Source organism: Asterias rubens, chromosome 7 (genome assembly GCF_902459465.1).
Source record: "Asterias rubens chromosome 7, eAstRub1.3, whole genome shotgun sequence".
NCBI classification, from domain to species: domain Eukaryota; kingdom Metazoa; phylum Echinodermata; class Asteroidea; order Forcipulatida; family Asteriidae; genus Asterias; species Asterias rubens.
The window spans coordinates 17,800,584-17,824,432 of NC_047068.1; the positions used below are offsets into that span (position 1 = coordinate 17,800,584).

At 38.2% G+C, this 23,849-nt stretch overlaps 1 protein-coding gene across 2 annotated transcripts; it reads left to right on the forward strand.

The window, feature by feature from the left end:
* Window positions 1-1,266: 1,266 nt before the first annotated feature.
* On the forward strand, window positions 1,267-22,303 carry LOC117292250. 2 transcript variants are annotated; one of them, XM_033774237.1, is made up of 6 exons: window positions 1,267-1,349; window positions 9,147-9,242; window positions 10,068-10,196; window positions 17,625-17,750; window positions 18,129-18,215; window positions 18,554-22,303. In XM_033774237.1, exons 1-6 carry the CDS (start codon window positions 1,298-1,300, stop codon window positions 18,709-18,711), a joined length of 648 nt encoding a protein of 215 aa, XP_033630128.1. In that variant the 5' UTR covers window positions 1,267-1,297; the 3' UTR covers window positions 18,712-22,303. The 2 variants fall into 2 exon arrangements, with proteins under 2 accessions (XP_033630128.1, XP_033630127.1); XM_033774236.1 differs by lacking the exon at window positions 1,267-1,349 and adding an exon at window positions 8,516-8,632.
* The last annotated feature ends 1,546 nt before the right edge of the window (window positions 22,304-23,849 follow it).

The following is a 23,849-nucleotide window of genomic DNA, read 5'->3' on the forward strand; positions in this document are numbered from 1 at the left end:
GTAGAAGAAGAAACAACCACACCGTAACGTCCACACCATTTTCTTAAGACAGTAGGCCTAGTAGAAAAATGTGTCGTACTTCCAAAGTGTTCATTTTTTCACTTGCCTCAAAATTGCCTGTGAAAACTCCTTGTGTGAAATTGCCATTAGGGTAACTTTTAAAAACATGGGCGCCGGGCAGAATCGTTTTTATTTTATTTTTTAAATGCCCCCATGTTCTACCAGACCTGTGATCGGTGTATAGCTTAGTGCTGGGTCTACGTACTAAGCCTTATCCATTTTTATGCAACGGGAGTGTCTGAGCATTAAACTTGCTACAGGGAGAGAAATATCTTGCTTACTGAAATAGGGTTACGCAGATAAAATTCAATCAGGTTTAAATGGGGCTAATGTAAGCAGTATTGCCTGCTTAACAGCTTTGTAAAATGAATACCATTTTTAAAATCGGGCCTTGTTCTTGGAGCGACTGCTAATGTGGAACATAACCAACTCTAGCAAGCTATCATGTGGTAGTACGTGGCAACAACATGTCCAAAACTATGAAGTCCATGCCACACAGGGCAATTATTCCACTCATGTAAGGCAACCACTTTCACTGCTACATGCACAATGAAAGACACAATGTTCTTAAGTGCGGTATATTTCCATAATGAGAAATGTGAAATTTCAAAATGAGATTTCCTGGGAGTGGTTGCCTGAAATCGCCTCATGTGACCATGGGCCTTTACAGTTATATTATTTAGTGGAGACTTTAAAAACAATGCTTTATAATTACCTGAAATGAATGAATCATGTGTGGTGATGCAACTTAAGACAAAGCAAAATGGCAAATTATATCCGTGAGTTGTATATTTCCTGGTTATCCTGGTTATCCATAATTTCCCATGTTTATGTTATCGGTGACAAAGGTCGCTTGGCGGCAAGGTCCCTGGGAAACGGTATTTGGCGCCCCCGCGAGCTGTCCTAGTCTTGATTGGTGACGCTTGTTTGTTTTTTGTCACCACTAGATGGCGCGAAATCGACTGGTTTGGAGGCATGACTCGGAAGGACTTGACAAATCTACGAAAAAAGTACTGTGTAATACAGATTTCTAATAAAAAAAATGTAATAATGGTAAGAAATTTTGAAATAAAATAAAATATTTTTAGAATATTTTTCTGAACCAAAATGAGAAACTCAACAATAAAGGAAGAAAACCTGTAAAACCTGCGCCCTCTCTCATGAAATGAAAAATGCATGCTTCCTTTCGATTGACTCCATGTTTTCTCACAGACCATTCTTTTATCCCCCGGTAGTAATGCACATTTTATTGCGAAATCGGTCTACAAAAGCGAGACAAGATGATATAGGTAAGTAAACTAATACCCATAGCATCCAGAGGAAACTTTCTTTGGGGAAAATGTGTTTTAAAAACCAACAAAAATTAAGCAAACTTTAGGCTTCATTAATTTAAAAATGTGAGGCGGCGATTTTGAAACAACACACGCGGTGTGGAATTATTTTAGTCGAGCTCGTACACTTAAAAAGAGAAACGCCCTTCTACAAATGGTTTAAATGTGTACAAGACTGACTATTTTGTTATAAATTGTAGACATGGTGTTGTGTACGTGAAGGGGTAAATTTTGCGTATTTGCACAATTTATGGGGGTGCTTGATTGACTAGCTAGTTTAGGTCTTGGTGGGGTGGGCGGAGTACAAGGGAGGGGCCGGGGCCTACTCCTAGAACTATAAGGTTCTGCTTATGCCAATGATCCCAATGCATGCGCATCGCGTCTGAGAACCATGCAAATAGGCTACAAATAATAGGGTACATTTAAAAAAGGACTAAACATGCTAAAACACACTTTTAACATGTTTTTATTTTAGACCCAAATCTAAATTTAGCCTCAACCCAAAAGCTCGCTCAGGGTACACTTCGTGGTTCCCAGCCCCATTTTCATACCCTTTACAGAAGTGAGCAGTGCTCACCCAAGCATGAATTATTCAGACTTTTTGGTGTCATATGAAAGTTGAGTCCATTAGCTATTCATACATATAAACCTTTTCCCCCAGAATCACATATTTGTTTTTTTCGATAGCCATTTCAATATGGTAGACCCTAATTTTGGCAAGAAAAAAAAGAAGAGATTTGCGCACACACAATTAAAAGAACCACAGAATCATTATTGTTGTTAGAGATGTCAACCTACAATATGTGACTATGAGGTCAGCTTAGGCCTATTTATACTCCCACGTTTGTTGTGATGATGCAATGTCAAAAAAAAAAATAGAGAAAAAAATACAATGGATTCTTCCAAATCTTTGCTAACCTGTGAATTGACGGAACTCTGATGAGTCACCCATAATGCATGTTTGCAGCATATAGAAGAACACCAAATACTTAAGTTTTTTATTGCTCCAATTTTTCATATAGGGGTGCCTTGGCATAATATCAATAAACCACAAAACTTTGCACATCGGGAGTTTTTCACAATTAGTCATCGAGAAGGCATGATTTGCAGCATAGAAAAACACCAAAAAAACTTTGCAAAAATGCTGTGAAGTTTTTTATTGTTCCAATTTGTCATATAGGGGTGCCTAGGCATAATGTTAATAAACCCCAAAACTTGAAAATGGTCCATCCAGTATTTGTTTCCCCTCCAATGAGGGAAATCTTTAGCAAATCAGGAGTTTTTGGAACTCACAATTAGTCATCGAGAAGGCATGTTTACAATAGAGGAAACACAAAAAAGCTGGCAAAAATGCCGAGGTATGTTTCTGGTCCAATTATTTTTAGGGGGTGCCTTTGCATTTGATTTGCATTCAAAACCAACCCTTAACTTAAAAATCGTCAAGTCTGTATTTTGTCCTTTAATTAGTTAGTAGAAATGAAGCTTCAAACTCAGAAATTCAAGTTGATAAATTGGAAGAGCCCAATGTTCTATATGTTTGCAATTTGTAATCAAATTAATAAATGACATCAACAGTTAGACATAGCACACTGTGCTTCATTAAATCGTTTATTTTAAGTCATGTTGTGATTTCTTTTAGATGGTTCTTTCTCTGCTTCCCCCTTATATTATTATTATTATTATTTTTTTTTTTTTAACATAACTTTACATTTGGCCTGGTGGTTAGATGAACGTTGTTGCAACATTTTAAAGAAAAAAGCATCGCATTTATGTAGACCCTACGTTGTTTCTGTGTATAACCGGCTGCAGTCATGGGAATTATGGAGTAGCCTGGGTTACAACGGTTTTCTTTTAAATTCCCGCAGATGAGTTTAAAAGCACCTGTTATTGTTTTGATGATAATTGGCTATGTAGTGGAATTATTAACACAATGGAAATAATTTTTGTTAAAGCTGTATCCACAATTTTAGCTGCACATTTCTAATTGTACAGATCCAACAAATCTTTCGCTAGCAATCTACCTCACTGTGCACTAGGTCAGAGCTTCCAACTTTTCCCGAGTGTGCAGACAAATCCCTGGAAGTAAACCAATACTTCCATTAATTTATTTTGCAATCTACATGATTTTGGAAATTGATAAAACGTTGAACAAAAATCTGAAAATGTCTCCCCGATTGCTGCAAAAAATCCTCTGCTGTCAGCTTGCTCTGCAATTCAACTAGAAAAAAATAGCCTATCATTTCTCAAGGTGTGTACAGTTAGGGTTTTGAACGGAATTGGCTTTTTGCAAAATAAATGAGAATGCGTGCTTGAAATTATTTATTAATTTGTTATTTGTTTATGATGTAGGAATCCCATTATTATCTTATAATTATGTTTTTCAATAATGTTAATTGATTTCCCCAAGAGTTTTTAAGCTCCTCTGCTTCTAAGGTTTTGGACTCGTTGCCAATGACGCCTATTCATGACAACACCAACCCGCTCCAAAATGCTCAAGAACTGAGGGACCATATTTCTTCGGTGATCGTCAATGATCCTTCATTTTTGCAGTCCATTATTGAGCCAATTGCCACCATGGTTGCGGACAAAATTATCAGTACAAGCTGCAGCAAGTTGATCAGCAATTTGGCCAATAATCTGGTAGCAAACAAGACTTTTTTGGCATCCATTTCATCATCTGTACACGATGCCATTGCTCAGGAGGTTTATGAAGCCACCTCTATGGATACAGAGAGCCAACGTAAAGATATCACCAAACTTGATCGCCAGTACCAAGAAATCTCCAAACTCAACCGTAAACTGACGGATGATCTTGACAACATGGAGCAGTACAGCCGTCGTAACTGCCTTTTATTACATGGCATTAGAGAATCCACCACCGAGGTTACTGACAAGCTCATCATACAGACCATCAATGATAAGCTAAACTTAAACATCAAACAGGATGACATTGACCGTTCCCATCGTATCGGTCAACCAAGGAAACACCCACCAGGTGCCTCAAACAGTCACCACAAGCCACGGCCTATCATCATCAAATTCGTCAGCTACCGCACCAGGTCACTTGTCTTCATGAATAAGCGCCATCTCAAGGGGTCCGGTCTTCTGATAACAGAGAACTTGACCAGAAGACGAAGTGAGCTCCTTCAAGCTGCCAAGGCCAGTTCATCGGTAGAGGCAGCATGGACAAAGGATGGGAGGATCATCCTGCTCTTGGAGAACAACAAGAAAGTCTCTGTCTCTTCATTGAGTGAACTAAACAATTTCATTTCATGAGATGGCTGATGTTTGATTTTGCTTGTCTCTCATTATTTCAACATTTATATGAGCCTTGTTCAATATTTTCTGATTAATTTTTCAGTCAGATTTCGTTTGAATTTTAGCTTTTGAGCTATGACTTCCACCGTCAGTTCTTTTCACGCAATTAATAATGAGTTTTGCCATTCCGTTTTGATTTCCTTTGAAGTGTATTGTTTGTTTTGTTGTTGTTGATGCTTAAATCAAGTAATTAAGTATTACGATTTTGTTTTCTTTAAACATTTTTTAATCACCAGTTCATTTGTGTGCTTTTCTGTATGTTCCATGATTGTAATGTTTCAGATTTGTTTAGCCTCGACGACACTTCATCCACCAATAGTTGTTCTTATTTTGAAAGTAATGACTTTAATAATTTAATGACAAATTCCACAGGTCACTTTTCTATCTATTATATGAATGCTAGGAGTCTTTGTAAACACTTTCATGATATTCAAGATTATCTTTGCTCTCTCACTCATTCTTTCTCTATTTACGGGTTTACTGAAACATGGTTCAAAGACGCTCCTCCTCCATACATTCAAATGAAGAACTATCAGCTTCTTCACTCTTCTCGGTCCAATAAGATTGGAGGAGGTGCGGCCATGTTTATCAGTGACTCATTGGCTTACCATACTCGAGATGATCTCATGTTAACATGTGATGATTTGGAATGTGTTTTTATTGAAATTGCCAGGAGTGACTCATGTAACATTATTGTTGGTAATATTTATAGGGCACCTGGTACTTCCTTTGATACTTTTCAGACATCTCTTGATTATTGTCTCAGTGTAATTACCAATGAGAAAAAGCTGTGTTATATAATGGGAGATTTTAACCTGAATCTTATCAATTGTTCCATTCATCAGCCAACAGAGGACTTTGTAAATATGATTTCTGCTTATGGTTTCTGCCCACTGATAAACAAGCCTACTCGCATCACCTCTCGCACAGCCACGCTAATTGATAATATTCTTACCAACAATGATACACATCAAATATCTGCCGGTATCCTTTATACCGATATCTCTGACCATCTTCCTCTTTTTCAAACTACTCCTTTTTGTTTTCATCAAAAGCCGTCACCTGATAAAACATACACTACTAGGCCAATAAATAGCTTCACGCTAAATGCGTTTCGGTCAGACCTTGAATGTACTGATTGGACTGGTGTTTTCCACTCGTCTGATGTGGATCTTGCCTACAATTACTTTCTTTCTACTTTTACAGATCTCTACAATCACCACTTTCCTCTTGTTACGAAATCTGCAGTCAAAGTTAAACAAAAACAGCCCTGGATTTCTCAAGCTATTATTACTTCTATCAACCACAAAAATAAACTCTACAAGCGGTTCTTACGCAATCCATCTACAACCAATGAGCATAACTTCAAATGCTTCAGAAATCGACTTACGACAATTATCCGAGTAGCAAAAAGAACGCATTATGCTCGCAAATTGGATGCCAATAAAAACAACATTAAAAACACCTGGCGTGAAATCAGTGACATTCTTGGCAAAAAATAGAAAAGTTGATATCCCAGAGGAAGTTACTGACGGACAGCAGACTTTTTCCAGCCCCTGTGATGTTGCTAATTCTTTCAACACTTACTTCACCAACATTGGCTCTTCACTTTCCAGCAAAATCTCACCTACACAGGCATTGTTCTCTGATTATCTCCCAACCTCAAACAACCATTCCTTCTTTCTTGTACCAACAAATCGCTTTGAAATCAATGAGGTGTGCAAACAACTTAACAATGGTGTAAGCTGTGGCTTTGATGGAATTAGTTCAACTGTGGTGAAGTCTGTAATTTCTTTTATCTCTTGGCCTCTTGCCCATAATTATTTTCAATCTGTCCTTTCTGTGTGGCTCGGTGCCTTCTCAGCTAAAAATTGCTAGAGTCACTCCTATCTTTAAAAGTGGTGATCGCCATGACTTGCGGAACTACCGCCCTATTTCAGTTCTTCCTTGTTTCTCTAAAATTCTTGAAAAACTTGTCTACAAACGACTCTTTAAATTCCTTTCTGATTTTCATCTTCTTTATGATCTTCAATTTGGTTTTCGTAGCAAATTCTCGACAGATATGGCGCTAATTAAACTTGTTGATCATCTTAACAACTCTTTCACTGAGAAAATGTCTACTATTGGTGTCTTTATAGACCTTTCCAAAGCTTTTGACACCATTGACCATAGCATTCTTCTCTCCAAATTAGATCACTATGGAGTGCGTGGTGTGGCTAACCAATGGTTCGCTAGTTATCTGTCTGACAGGAAACAATATACAGTTTTCAAAAACTGTGATTCCCCTCTAAAGACAATTGACTGCGGTGTTCCACAAGGCTCCATTCTTGGACCTTTACTGTTCCTTTTGTATGTAAATGATCTTTATCATTGCTCATCCGTCTTGTCTTTTATTCTATTTGCTGATGATACCACTATCCTTTGTTCTCACTCTAATATATCTTCTTTAAGCAATATCATCAACAGGGAACTAAGTCTGGCCTCGTCTTGGTTTAGATCTAATAAGCTGTCACTCAATTCGAGCAAGACTAAATACATGTTTTTTAGCAGGACTCGCAACGCTAACGACAACTTCACCATCAGTATTAATGATACTCCAATCGAACAGGTTCACTCGACAAAGTTTTTAGGAGTTTTAATTGATGATAAGCTGACCTGGAAAGATCACATATCCTCTGTTTCGAAAATTGTTTCTCGCAACACAGGCGTTTTGTCTAAGCTTCGTTCCTTTCTTCCCACACACACATTACTTTCTCTCTACAACACTCTTATTCTTCCCTATCTTAACTATTGTAATATTGTTTGGGCTCATTCAAGCACTAGCAAACTTCATTCACTGTTCTTAATCCAAAAAAGGGCTATCCGTATCGCTTCTATGTCTCATCGTCGTGACCATACCGCGCCCTTGTTTGCTAACTTGAACACACTCACACTCACGGATATCAACAAACTTCAAACAGCCATTTTCATGTTCTTACACAAAAAATCTTCTGCCCCACACTTTCTCCAATTACTTTCCTTCTGTCAGCAACACGCACCTTTATAACACACGCTCCTGTAACAATCTCTATATCCCTTTTGCACGTACTTCTTACACAATGAACACTCTTCGCTATCATGGGCCCCGCCTCTGGAATTCAATTGATAGGCGAATTCGCTCGCAGTCCTCTGTTGGTCGATTCAAAGCATCCTTCAAAAAACACATTGTCTCCCATTATGTAACATAGTTGTGATTCTGTCATTATTTAGGTTTAGTTCTATCGTCGTGGCCGTCTTGTGGTATTTGTATTGTTTGTTTGTTTGAGGTGTCAGTTTGAGGTGTTAGTTTGAGTTGTTTGTTTGTCTGGTTGGTGTTTTGTTTTTTGCGTTTCGTTTATCCGTCTCGTTTTGATGTTATTGTTATTACTATACGCTTTGTTTTATAATTTAATTACCTTCCTTATTACCTTCCTTTGTTTTGTAAAAGGCATCCCAGCTTACAAGCTTTGCTTTAATGGGCCATGCCTCCATACAGTTTTCAGTCTTGTAACATCCTATTGTTTGTATTTGTATATTGTGTTTGTATGGAAATAAATGTTGATTGATTGATTGATACTGAAACTGATTTTAAGTGTGAATAACCAAACGTATACATTACTTTAATACTTTCCGTTATCACTCGCAACCAACTGACAAAATCAATGAGTATGCATTTTCCTCGAACAAAGTGTTGAGCAAGACTGCCCTAAATAAAGGGAATTTCCCCATCAATGCATGGTTTTATCTATAGAACGGGCGAATTGTGATCAGGTGATACCCTCGCCGAATGTTGGGGTAATATGAGCTCGTTAATCAGAACCAGATTGCCTACTGTTCGGTGTTCATGTGGAAAAGTTTTCTCTGCGGGCACGTCGTTTGGTCAATTATGACGCCTTCTATATCCGGTAAGTGTTTTATTGTAACGATTTTGTTTCTTGCACTTCTATGATACGGCCTCTCAGCCTAAAAACCAACCGAAATTCCATGACCTTTTTTGTAACAATTTGGCTTTTTGGCCTACAGAATCGATTGCCGAGAATCATTAAAACTGTGGACCATGCACCTTTGGTTTTTGGAACCGCCGCTCAATTGTTCTAATATTAATTAAAAGTAGATATTATACATTTAAATTAACCTGTACAAATTTCATTTCAAAGGGTAGTAGACTTGTAGTAGTTCCGTGTTCAAATTTGTTTGTCCCGTTTTAATTTGTCATTATTTTGCCTTGTGGGTTTTTATCCATTTTTGTGTTTAATGTTAGTTTTTTTTATACAAAAACTTGTATTCATCCTTGAATTGGCGCTTGCGATCTGGGCTGTTGTCATGACACACACAAAAAATGAATAAATGCATACATTAATTCTAAGTGTGGTTACCAAACTATACATCCCATTTAATAACATATTTTGTTTGTTATAGCGTTCTGTGTGGTCCTTGGAATGGGAGTGTGCATATGTCGCTATGGTATGTGCAGTCCATTGGGGAACAATCAACAAAAACAGAACCAGGAGCTAGGTGAGAATTAATAGTATTTTCTATCGACAGTTATAAAAAGTATGAAGTAAACAATACAACATGTTTTATATACCACCATTTCATCAAGATCACCAAGATCACACGGTTTGTGATGATACAAAAAGTATAAAATACAGGGGAGTGGCATAACTGGACCTATTCACCCCCCTTCCACTCTTTTCCCCGTCAAACCCACCGCTACAAAAAATAACAGCTCCAATTAATTATTCGGTACATTAATCCCCATCCTATTGGGTCTCTGCCCCCCCCCCCCCCCCCCATGAAAATGTATGTGACACCACTGCTAAACATTATTGTCACTTTACTTGTAAACTGTTATGACAAATTGAGTCTGTAGCTTGTCATAACTGTATAGGCCTAAAGTCATTTTTTTTTTTTTAGGTGAAGGTTATTGACTCTTGGGGTAGAGTGGCGACTCACGGGAAAGGCGTGGTTGGGCTTAAATGTTCTGAAAAGTGCTGAAACTGTGTACTTGCTTTAGAAAAGTTGTTTGAAAATGGAGGGGAATGGGGCGGGCTTGATCTTGGGCTGTGATGTTTCCATGTGGCAGACTGAAAACTACTTTTTGGAAAAGTCGATCGGTTTCGGTTCAGGGAAAACTTGGTTGCTACATGGGAAATGTTCTTTATGCATGAATGAAGTGAACCTCATAGTTTCCACAATGGTTGCCGAGAATTGTACGGGTTTTTTTTAAGTTAAAAGTTGACTGTTTTAACTCCTTCTGAACTACCTTCTGAATCACTTTTGCACTCCTTTCACAATCATAAGAAATTGACTGTTTGCTAACCCCTTCAAAATTCACAGTAAAACATTTGAACGAGGTATGTCAGGAGAATAATAAAGAGACCGTGTATGAGGAAGAATTGAATATGTGTGTGTCATGTTCATCTTGCCATCTGCACTCCCAGGATGATCACTGTCACACTTGCCGAGGTAAGACGGTTTGGCCTACCACCTGCATGATTCAAATAATTTTCTCTTCGCTTTAAGGGAAGGCACTGAACATAATTCGGTAATATTCCCACTGTCACATGCATAATAATACAACAAATCTGTGGAAGTTTTGACTCAACGGGTCATCAAAATTGCAAGAGAATGATACAAGAAAATCACAATTGTTGTGCACTGTGCTTTGAGATGTCTACTAAAAGTCTCTAGGTCCTAAAATATTTCAGTATTGAGTGAGAAATTACCTCAAAAACTATACCTCAGAAGTAGACGTTTCTCACAATGTTTTATACTATCATCAGCCCTCCATTGCTCGTTGCCAAGTAATTTTTTATTCCAAGTAATCGTTTTAAACAAAAGTCCAGAGTCTTTAAATCATTCATACAATAACACTTTCCATTCATAATAATAGTAAACAATGTAACGCTGTTAAACCATGTGATTTGATTTATTTCTTTAACTTGATTGTTCACTCTGTTAAGAATTCCTATTTAGTATGTAATCTTATGTAATAAGTATGTGGTGGTCGCGATTACAACTTCGTTTTGTGTCCCATTGTCCCTGATCACTTCTGCGAATGGACTTTAAAATTCCTTCAAGTAATCGTTGGTTTAAAAGGACTGTTCGGCCGTCGATCATCAGATTCTAAGCCTTGGTTTCCAGAGTTCCAGCCGTGAGGCCGGGTGGCGTACGATGTTCTGGCGGGCCAGCGGCCGTGAGGTGTGGCCGGTGCCGAGTGAACGCTCACTACCATACCCATTGATGTCCTTCACCAATCCTCACTACCGTTGAGTTGAGTCTTCGATGACATCTGGGATTCTCCACGCTGGTTCATCATCATCATCATCATCGCTAGACCCTGGCCTAGATTCTCACCATTATTGGAGGTACCTCCCCCCCTCAGTTGTCCCTCTCATTCTCGTTATTTTCTCACCACAATTATATTTATCTCGATGTATTTATTTAAATTCCCCTTGGGGTCTTTTGTATGTAATTTTCGTTGCTAATTTGGTATTATATTAAATAACTTTAATTTCTTGTTCCTAAACTTGACTCCATTTACATTCATTTCTATTGTTGGTCCTTCCCTTTAATGTTCTGTTATGTTGTTTCATTTTGGTATGTGACTTCGTAACAGAAATTTGGGGGCTTGTCCGGGAGAGAGACCATTAGCAAGTGTCATTTTTGCGGTTAATCAATATTTTTGGAAACCTTCCGAAAATGGCGGAAGCCCAAAAGAAACCGAAATTTAGTTTCCACTCTGCTGAAGAGTTCTTAAGCAGAACCGATTTAACGGTTGACATTGTTGATGAGTTAACCAAAGATCAATTGTGTGCAGTTGCACAAGTTCTTGGAGTCAAGGTATTCATTGGGGCGAAGAAGAGTTATTTAAACCGTACTGTTTGCCATGCTTTAGTATCAAATGGTTTAATTGAAAGTGATGGAAGTGTAACACAATTTGCGGATCCAAAAGAGCAAGCTGAGCTTTTGAAGCTACAATTACAACTTAAAGACAAGGAGATTGAATTAAGAGAGAAAGAAATGGCACATGAGTTCAAGCTTAAAGAGTTAGGAATGAAAGAATCCAAAGTTCAATCTTCAAACTCAACAAAAGTTGCTCACTCAGGGTTTGATTTTGGTAAGAACATTAGACTCGTTCCGAAATTTGATAGCAAGGAAGTGACACGGTACTTCACGTCATTCGAGGATTTGGCAAAAAAGCTAGAGTGGCCAAAAAAATACTGGACCACATTACTTCATACTGTTTTTGAAGGGAAAGCAAAGGAAGTGTACACTGCCTTGTCTTCCGAACAAAGTGGCGATTATGATGTAGTGAAACAAACTGTGTTAAAAGCATACGAGCTCGTTCCAGAAGCATATCGTCAAAAATTCAGGAAAATGAGACGAAGAAACAATGATGGGCAAACTTATGTTGAATTTGCACGGGAGAAAGCTAATGCTTTTGATCGTTGGCTCAAATCAAAGGAGATTGACAAACGTTTTGATAACATGAGGGAGTTGATATTAATGGAAGAATTTAAGAGTTGTCTTCCCAATGATATAAAAACACATCTAGCAGATAGAGATGTCAATAAGTTAGAGAAAGCTGCCAGAATGGCAGATGATTATGAACTTACTCATAAGCAATCATTTGGCTCTGACAATAGACATGACACCAGTCGCTCCAAATCGACAAAAGGGTCGAAGAATAGTGAACGGTCTGGTGATAAATCTGTCCAGTCCAGTGACTCTAAAACAGAGTCAGATCCTACAAAAGGGAAAGAAAATCCCACCGGGGTTTCAGAAAAGCCACATTGGCGGAAAAACCGGCCTGTTTGTAGTTTTTGTGGCAAAATTGGCCACACATTTGAAAGATGTTTCAAACGGAGGGACCAACTGGAAAAGCCCATTGCGTTTATTGCCAGTGAATCTTGTGGCGAAGTTGTCCTTCCAAAACACAATGTTGAGAAAAATCACATTGTTGAAATTCCTCTTAAAGTTGCGACTGGGGAAGAAAGTCAAGTAACAAAGCCAATGAACAATGGTTATGAAGCATTTATGTCTCATGGACGTGTTTCAGTTAATGGTGGTGTTGATTCTCATAAAGTTAAGATTTTGAGGGACACAGGGGCCGCGCAATCCTTATTGCTTAAAGGTGTGGTCCCTTCCTTAAGTGAATCTAGCCAAACTAGTGTTCTAATTAGGGGTGTAGAAGGTGGTTTTCTGAAAATACCTCTTAAAACTATACACCTTGAGTCAGATTTTATGACGGGGCCAGTCTCAGTTGGTATAGTACCCAGTTTGCCTATAGAGTGTGTTACGTTCTTACTTGGGAACGATATTGCAGGGGCTAATGTTCAATGTAATCCTTGTGCACAGGTTACCGAAGTCCCTCATAGTAGTGTAGACACAGAGCGTTTATCAGATGAATTCCCGGGCATTTTTCCCGCATGTGTTACTACACGTTCAATGGTTCGTGCCTCACAAAACGAGGACACATCTGAAATTTTAAGGGCCAATGATGATGAATGTTTTAAGCTGGCAGGAACATTCTTTCAAACTTTGAATGACAAAGTTTCCCGAGAGGAAAGGAATCCGAATCCTAATCTCTCGGTCCCTCTTGTATTGAATAAGAATGCACTAATTAAAGCTCAGGAATGTGACCCAGAGTTACGTAAAGTAGCTAGTGATGCACTTAGTTTACAAGAGGCTGAAAAAGTCCCGGTGTGTTATTTTTGGTCAAATTCTGGGGTGTTAATGCGCAAATGGCGTTCCCCCGAGGTACCCGCTGATCAAGAATGGCGAGTTTTAACTCAAATTGTGGTACCAAAACCGTTTCGGGCTGAAATTTTGAAACTAGCCCACGAACCACCCACTTCAGGCCATTTGGGCGTTCGGAAAACTCAAGACCGCATCTTGTGTCACTTTTTTTGGCCAAAGTTGTACCAAGATGTCGGCGACTTTTGCAGGACATGTCACACGTGTCAAGTAGTGGGAAAACCAAATCAGAAGATCCAAGTTGCACCACTTATTCCTATTCCTGCATGTGGACAACCATTTGATCGGGTCATAATTGATTGTGTGGGTCCCTTGCCAAAAACTAGATCTGGTCATATGTATCTTTTGACAATTATGGATGCGTGTACCCGATATCCAGAAGCAATTCCTTTGCGTAATATTACTGCCAAATCTGTGTCTGACGCTCTAGTTAAATTCTTCACTAGAATGGGACTTCCGAAAGAAATTCAGCACGATCAAGGTTCCAATTTTATGAGTAGAGTGTTTGGTGAAGTAATGCAAGCTTTGGGTATTGAACAAATGGTTTCATCTGCTTATCACCCTCAATCACAAGGTGCGTTAGAAAGATATCACCAAACCTTGAAAACAATGCTCAAGACCTTTTGTCATGATAATCAAGAGGATTGGGACAAAGGAATTGATTTCTTGTTATTTGCCACACGAGATTCACAAAACGAATCTACCGGGTTTAGCCCGTTTGAACTTGTGTATGGACACGAGGTTAGAGGCCCATTGAAATTGGTCAAAGAGAGATGGCTTGCCGAGCCACAGGTAGAAACTAACCTGCTAGAGTATGTTTGTTATTTCAAAGATCGTCTATATAAAGCATATGACATGGCTAAGTCCAACCTGTCTAATTCTCAAGAAAGAATGAAATCATGGTATGATAAGAACGCTAGGGAACGATCATTTCAGGTTGGAGAAAAGGTGTTGATTTTGCTACCAATTCAGGGCGAACCATTGAGAGCTAAGTTTAGCGGCCCATACATCATTGAGAGAAAACTCAATAGTGTCAATTATGTTGTCAAGACACCTGATCGTAGGAAAACTAGAAGGGTTTGTCACGTGAATATGTTAAAGAAATATCACGAGAGAATTTCTGAGACCAAACCTGTAGTTGTGACGTGTTCCTCTATAGAGATTAGTGAGAACAAGGTTGTAGATAACAATGAAAACGACGAAGATGTTAGATTTGCGTCAGTCACTAGTTCTCTCATGAATCAAAATTCTGATGTGTTAATGAACCTAGATTGTAAACTTTGTCATTTACCTGAACTAGAACACAATGAAATGGTTGAGATTCTGGAATCGTATGTGCAAATATTCCAAGATAAACCAGGGAGAACTTCAATGTTATTTCATGATGTTGATGTTGGAAATGCAAGTCCGATCAAACAACACCCATACCGTCTAAATCCGACCAAACTTGAGTATGTTCGTAAAGCAGTGACATACATGTTAGAGAATGACATAATTTCTCATGCTAATCAGAGCCCATGGAGTTCACCAGTTGTGTTAGTACCAAAAGAAGATGGAACACAACGTCCTTGTATTGATTATAGAAAAGTGAACTCTGTTACCAAAACTGATTCATATCCCATTCCACGGTTGGATGAGTGCATTGATCGAATAGGGCATGCCAAGTATGTAAGCAAGTACGACCTTCTGAAAGGGTATTGGCAAGTGCCATTAACACAAAGAGCTAGAGAAATTTCTGCCTTTGTAACTCCCGATGGTTTGTTTGAGTGTAATGTTATGCCATTTGGCATGAAAAATGCTCCTAGCACGTTCACAAGAATGATGAATCAAATTACTTCAGACTTAGATGGTTGTGGTGCTTACATAGATGATGTTATCATTTATTCTGATACATGGACTGATCATGTTGTTAGAACAAAAGCATTGTTTGATAAATTATCTGATGCTAATCTAACTGTTAATCTGAAGAAAAGTGAAATAGGTCAAGCTCATGTGACTTATTTAGGTCACGAGGTTGGTCAAGGAAAGGTTTCGCCAAAAGCAGCTAAGGTTCAAGCAATCAATGATTTTAAAGTGCCAGCACATAAGAAAGAACTCATGCGATTTCTTGGCATGACGGGTTTTTACCGTAAATTCTGCTCAAATTTTGCACATATCGCAGAACCGTTAACCAATCTGTTGGCGAAAAACACCAAATTTGTCTGGACAGAAAGTTGTCAGGCGGCTTTTGAGAATTTGAAAGGTGTGTTGACCCTTGAACCAGTTTTGATGGCAGCAGATTTTGGCAAACCTTTTAAGTTAGTAATTGATGCAAGCGATGTTGGCGTCGGTGCCGCATTATTGCAAGATGATGACGAAGGTGTTGAACATCCAGTTATTTATTTCTCGAAGAAATTAAATAAGCACCAAAAGAATTACTCAACAATTGAGAAGGAAACGTTGAGTCTCATGTTGGCAATTTCACATTTTGAAGTGTATGTTACAGGCCCTTTCCCAGTTACTGTGTTTACAGATCACAATCCATTGACTTACCTCAATAAGTTCAAGAACAAAAGCCAACGTTTAATGAGGTGGAGTCTGTTGTTGCAAGGTTATAATTTGGAATTCAAGCACATCCCAGGCAAACAGAACATAATTGCTGATGGTTTGAGTAGATCATGAATTTTTCAGAATTTAAGTTTAATGAGGTATTTAAGGATTAAGTCTGCTGTGTATTTGAATTGTATAAATCACAGTTTTGTAATGTGAGATTTATTGATCGATAACGGTTAGTTTGATGGCAAACAGTATTTACATCGTTATTTTGATTGGTAATTTATATTTTGGCAATTCAATTTGAAATCCTTTAATTAAGTAAATTTTTTTAATGTGAGATTACTACAGAAAAATACTTCATTATTGTCGTATTTTTCCACCCTGAGGGGGAGGGTGTTAAGAATTCCTATTTAGTATGTAATCTTATGTAATAAGTATGTGGTGGTCGCGATTACAACTTCGTTTTGTGTCCCATTGTCCCTGATCACTTCTGCGAATGGACTTTAAAATTCCTTCAAGTAATCGTTGGTTTAAAAGGACTGTTCGGCCGTCGATCATCAGATTCTAAGCCTTGGTTTCCAGAGTTCCAGCCGTGAGGCCGGGTGGCGTACGATGTTCTGGCGGGCCAGCGGCCGTGAGGTGTGGCCGGTGCCGAGTGAACGCTCACTACCATACCCATTGATGTCCTTCACCAATCCTCACTACCGTTGAGTTGAGTCTTCGATGACATCTGGGATTCTCCACGCTGGTTCATCATCATCATCATCATCGCTAGACCCTGGCCTAGATTCTCACCATTATTGGAGGTACCTCCCCCCCTCAGTTGTCCCTCTCATTCTCGTTATTTTCTCACCACAATTATATTTATCTCGATGTATTTATTTAAATTCCCCTTGGGGTCTTTTGTATGTAATTTTCGTTGCTAATTTGGTATTATATTAAATAACTTTAATTTCTTGTTCCTAAACTTGACTCCATTTACATTCATTTCTATTGTTGGTCCTTCCCTTTAATGTTCTGTTATGTTGTTTCATTTTGGTATGTGACTTCGTAACAACTCTAAAACAAATCCTGGTCATGATTAATCCGGGTCCCATGGTCCTGTTTCTGGGTCAGTATGACCTGCCAAAGAGTTAAATGACGTATGAACTGAGTTTAAATACGTATCTTAAAACCAATTTCTGTGTTCGACCCAAAATGGGTCAGGCCCCTGGGTCCAAAATAGTGAACACTATTAGTGTAACGGTCAAAATAATATAGTGACTTGTCATCTACGCCTCTTTCGAGCATTTTGTACCAAATGTTCTCTGTGTAAATATTTCGTATTACTATTCCAAGAACTACACTACAACTGCAACTATAGACTATTGTCTTTCCATTGTGCTTTACAACAATGCTGTCTTTAATCCCTTTTACAGTTATTAATTTGTTTTGTTTACTGAAGATGTTTGAAGTGGTATCGCATACATACATAATTGGACACATTATGTAGACTAAACTGAGTATTTAAAAAAATGAGAAAGAAAATGTTGCCACGTGCAGTATTTGTAAAACTGATGGTAAATAATATTTAAAAAAATACACAATTTCTTCACTTAGCATTTGGGATCATTCCTACACCGGTGTTTGAAGTGACTGTCCAAAACACTGATGAAAAGGACGACCCTGAGCCTGATAATGCACATGATAAGTCCAGTCCCGATTTAGATTCTTCGTCTGACATGGGTTAGTATACAATAATTCAGGTTTCATAACGTTTGTTTAACACTATAATTGTGTGAAAAAAATCTTGTTACTCGCCACTGGAGGACATTTAGGACGAACAGGTGCAGTACCCCAAATTCAGAGCTGCTTAAGCACAAAAAAGAGCGATGCACAACAAAATAATGCTTAGCAGAATAAGGTTACCAGCCCAAAAGCATTTCACATGTACAATACTATGTGACTGGTTTCTGCTCATTTCTGTTAGCTAAGTTCATCTTTCTCGAATGTTCGTCTCTTCAAAACTATACGCACATAATGTAAATTTACCCGAGTGGTATGTCTGCTGTCACCTAGCGTTCCAAAGTCTCTCATTCTTATTTATTTTGTTTACTTATATAGGGTTACCAGTGGCTGTAGTTGGAGTAGTTGTATGTTGCGGTGGTGTCACCTTGGTGGCTATGGGATTGTTGTTCAAACGAAGAAATGGTACGTATATATAGGCCTACTTGTTGTATGAACAAGAACCTGCTCAAAAACAATAAATTTATTAAAAGTTTGTATCGTTCCTAATGCTCAGTGAAGGCGACAATCTGTTTTATATAAACATTGGTTTGGAATTAAAAAGCCCAATATTGATACTTGTTTCTTTGGTTTACATATCATTCTTGTTAACTCAATTTTCTTGTTGAAAACTGTGTTATTTGGCAATCAGCAGTATTCATCATCTTTTAATTTTAGTGTTATTGTGCTGATTATGTATTGGAGCCAAGAACAATTTTGTGGATTTGGGCGATTTCTAAATTGTCATTAATGTTTACTATTAGTTTCAGGGATGTTGCCTGTTCCACAACATGATTGTACAGCAGCCTATTCAAAGCCCAAACAAGAGACCGGCCGTCCAGACAAATTCCACCCAAGCAATGACCTCTCCCACATCAAACTTGATCAGCAGGATTTCGGTGGCACCGAAACCATGGTGTAAGTTTCTTAGCAATTTAATGTAGAGACCCGTTTCTACATTATTATTGCAGACAGACAAAACAACTCAAAACACAACACGCAGAAAGAGAGGATGGCCCGGGAAAAAAGTGTTAGCGAAGATCGAACTGACGCTTTAGAAGGAAATGAGATGCCAGTCAAAAACGGTATGACAGATAGAAATGAAAGTCCTTTCTATGGTATACATGATTATGGGTTTCTGGGTTTCCGGCTGGTTCCTGGTAACTATAATTTTGTCATGCTTATCTAGGTTTTGTTCTTAGGCCGTGCCCGAATTGGTGGCTATGGCTGCGGCAACGACCATTGCCAGGGATGTTGCTAAGGGCGTCCTATACTTCAATGCATGATGACGCGGCGATCAAGCCGTAGCCGTAGTCGTAGCCGCCAATTCGGATCCGGCCTTAGGCAGAGCTCTATGAAACCGAGTCTGGTACTGAAAGCAGTTACTATGGTAATCGTGAACAGGGCTTTGGGTGATAGACTTGTAAACGTCCAGTGGACGTTGGGTTAGTCTTAGACTTAGGTCAAAGGAGGATGGACGATGTGTGATGGATGGATGGACTGCGGGTGATGGTAGACTTGTAAACGACTGGCTGACGTTACAATGTGGGACCAGGTCATAAATAAAGAAGACTCACACCCCACCCGATGGTCAAGGCGGCCTCCATTTTTAAATTGTACCAAACATGTGTTGCAATTTGACAACTCTTTAGATCGAACTGACGCTTGTGGTAGTGCGCTAATGTTCATTCTCGATTTCACGAAGCATTCGTACACGTTGCCTTCGGATTGGGTGCTTTTGGCTTTTCAAGCGTCTGTTATAAAACGAATATGGTTGGACAGTTATGTTTCAAAAGTATAAACTATGACGACTCACGCAAATATCTCGCGACATTGTCTGGTTTCTTTTTACTTCGTGAACTACGGTTCACCATTTTGTTCAGTCAAAAATGTAAGACAATATGGCGGACTGTGTTGGTTCACTAAGTAAAAAGATAACCACACCACTTGCCTAGGTATAGAATTTTGTAGCCCAAAACGCCCAATCAAAAGGCAATGTGTCCGATTGAGGATGAGTTGTTGATATTGATTGGCAGTGTGGCGTCACACTTTGCTTGTATAAATTCAAACTTCCATCCATCCCTTTATGAAATCGGCCTAACTCAATTTTGTTGAGCTGCTTAAACAGACTATTGCTTAACCACTTTCTATTTAGAAAGAAATGAGATGTCAGTCAAAAACGGTATGACAGATAGAAATGAAAGTCCTCTCTATAGTATACATGATTATGGGTTTCTGGGTTTCCGGCTGGTTCCTGGTAACTAATTTGGTTATGCTTATCTAGGTTTTGTTCTATGAAACAGAGTCTGGTACTGAAAACGGTTACTATGGTAATCGTGAACAGGGCTTTGGGTGATAGACTTGTAAACGTCCAGTGGACGTTGGGTTAGTCTTAGACTTAGGTCAAAGGAGGATGGACGATGTGTGATGGATGGATGGACTGCGGGTGATGGTAGACTTGTAAACGACTGAATGACGTTTACAATGTGGGACCAGGTCGTAAATAAAGAAGACCCCCACCCCACCCGATGGTCAAGGCGGCCTCCATTTTTAAATTGTACCAAACTTGTGTAGGCTGTTGCAATTTGACAACTCTTTGCTTCATTGGTGTAGTCTTCTGAATCAGATTCGATTTTCTTTTATCTCTACACGAAGCAGTCTTTTATTAGACTAGTAGACATCTACCTACTTTGGAAACTATATGTGAACAAATTCAATGCATACCATTGAATGCATGTATGAAAGTTGTTGATTGGGCAAAACATAATCAGACATTTTTTGCAACGATGTTGATTGTTAAAATCCTTCATCTTAAAGCTTGTCTGCTGTGTAATTTAAGAGTCAAACTATATTCAGCTCCGTTGTATAATAATATTTGAGATTTTTTTAAAATATTTCTCTGTTCTTGGTTTTACCAATAAGAAAAAATTAACGTAGCTTTGTTGTTTTTAACACACAGTTCAAGTGAATTAATGTAAAAGATAGGAGTATAATTTTGAGTTACAACTTGCGTTAAATATTTTTATTGGCCATGTGTTTTAAGCATATTATTTTTTAGATTATTGTGTTTTATCATTGTTTGCATGGTGTTTTGAATGATTTGTTTTAGCTATTTCTCCAATCATGTACTTGTCTTCAAGCTAAAACCTTATACCAGTGAATCTGAAAGTTACAAAGGGAAAATCAAATCACAGAGACATCAGTCAATTGCTATATCATCCACTAATACAAGTTCAAGACCGACATTGGTTGTTTTGGTTTTTTTTCCACACCGGGTGGCCGTCGGCTAAATTACTATCAACTCAAATTGGAATTGGAATAATGCTGAATGGGTTGATTCTACTATTATATGCTATAGAGCCTACGTATACAATCAAGGTTCAAGCTATGAAAAAATCATCATAGTAATCACAACAATATTTACGGCTTCTACAAACAATTTGTTTTGACCCGTAGGTCAACTCATAGATTTGCATAAACCTTGCGTACAGAATACCTTGAACTCTGTCCCCCAGACAACAAAACAAGCTCGCAGACTCCCACGGTTTTTTACACCTTTTTAAGCATCGTTATTTATAAAGGCCTACAAGTAGTGTTGACCCATTGTGTTAGTTTTAGTATGGATGATCAAGGAAATAGGAATATAGCATTACAGGATTATGGTTTTTCCCGATCAAAAACATTGTGTTTTATGTTGCTACCGATGTGGAAAGTGGTTTAGTTTGAAGTTGACACAAACACTCATTACTCACACGATATTTCATTACTATGGGCGTTCAATTAGACATTTTTGTTTAGGGTGCAAGCGGGGTTAAATACATAATTTGTGGAGGATAATATTGGACCAATCATTTATCTATTTCTGGAATCCATTTTGGATGTTGGCAATTAGGGCAAGATTCTGGGTGGTTGACATGTCCTGTCTAGTTACGCCACTGTTCATGGGGTTACCTTATATTTTAGTTATTGTATTGTATTGTGTCTTTGTTAAATAGTTCTTGTGGCTTAGTTACAGTTTGTTTTAGCGCATGTGCATGCATTGTTTTAGAGGCAAAGTATTCCTTTGGTTTTTGGAACCATACAAAATGTAGCTTTTGCAATGAAAAGGTGATTGCATTTTTTTTAGACATCGCCTTAAATCTGGAGCAATATATATTATGTCCACACACTGAGGAAAAATAATCCGTATAGGGAATACACAATCTAAAAAGCGTTCGCTTTTGTGGCATAAAAACTAATAGCCTTTTTCGTTTTATAAATAACCACATTACTTTGAAGTTTCTCGAAACGCTTTATATTATCGAAACTGCTGTATAGGTTCTAAACCAAAAGCTTACTTTGCCATTAAAACGTATTGGACCCTACCTGAATTCCCTTTTAACGTAGACAAGATTGTATAATGAATTCTACTATTATATTTGCATTTTAATTTTTTAGCATAGTGTACTTGAGTCGTATTTGCAATTCTTTCCGATTTTTAATAAATGCAAAATATTATTTGCCTGCCTAGTTAATACTACCTCACGTCTCTATATTTTGAGAATGTTGGTGTTATGGTTGTTTTTTGATGGGGCGGCTTCTGTTGGCAATTTACGGGCAACCAGTTCCAGGCAGTAGAAGAAGAAACATCACACCGTAACGTCCACACCATTTTCTTAAGACAGTAGGCCTAGTAGAAAAAATGTGTCGTACTTCCAAAGTGTTCATTTTTTCACTTGCCTCAAAATTGCCTGTGAAAACTCCTTGTGTGAAATTGCCATAAAGGTAACTTTTAAAACCATGGGCGTCGGGCAGAATTTTTTTTTTTTTAAATGCCCCCATGTTCTACCAGACCTGTGATCGGTGTATAGCTTAGTGCTGGGTCTACGTACTAAGCCTTATCCATTTTTATGCAACGGGAGTGTCTGAGCATTAAACTTGCTACACGGAGAGAAATATCTTGCTTACTGAAATAGGGTTACCAGATAAAATTCAATCAAGTTTAAATGGGGCTAATGTAAGCAGTATAGCCTGCTTAACAGCTTTGTAAAATTAATACCATTTTTAAAATCGGGCCTTGTTCTTGGAGCGACTGCTAATGTGGAACATAACCAACTCTAGCAAGCTAGCATAATTATGGTGGTAGTACGTGGCAACAACATGTCCAAAACTATGAAGTCCATGCCACACAGGGCAATTATTCCACTCATGTAAGGCAACCACTTTCACTGCTATAATGCACAATGAAAGACACAATGGTCTTAAGTGCGGTATATTTCCATAATGAGAAATGTGAAATTTCAAAATGAGATTTCTTGTTAGTGGTTGCCTGAAATCGCCTCATGTGACCATGGGCCTTTACAGTTATATTATTTAGTGGAAACAATGCTTTATAATTACCTGAAATTATGAAACAATCCCATGTGTGGTGATGCAACTTAAGACAAAGCAAAATGGCAAATTATATCCGTGAGTTGGTTTATTTCCTGGTTATCCTGAGTGCGTCAAAAAAATATAATTTCCAATGTTTATGTTATCGGTGACAAAGGTCGCTTGGCGGCAAGGTCCCTGGGAAACGGTTTTTTGCGCGTCCTAGTCTTGATTGGTGACGCGTGTTTTTTTTTTTTTTTCACCACTAGATGGCGCGAAATCGACTGGTTTGGAGGCATGACTCGGAAGGACTTGACAAATCTACGAAAATAGTATTGTGTAATACAGATTTCTAATAACAAAACAAAGTTTAAATAATGGTAAGAAATCTTGAAATAAAATAAAATAAAAACAATCAACAAAACGCACCATGATTCATTTGTGTTTTGAGGAATTTGCTAGTCTCGGTGACCTAATAACTTTGAGTTTCAAAGCATAACACAAAGGTATGCAGAATATTTTTCTGAACCAAAAAGAGAAACTCAACAATAAAGGAAGAAAACCTGTTAACCGTTTAGCCTATTATTTGTAATACACAATTTAGGGAGAAAAAAACTCAAAGCAGTGTGGCGAGTCTAATTATTATTACTCTGACGAGCGCCCTCTCTCATGAAATGAAAAATGCATGCTTCCTTCCCTTCGATAGACTCC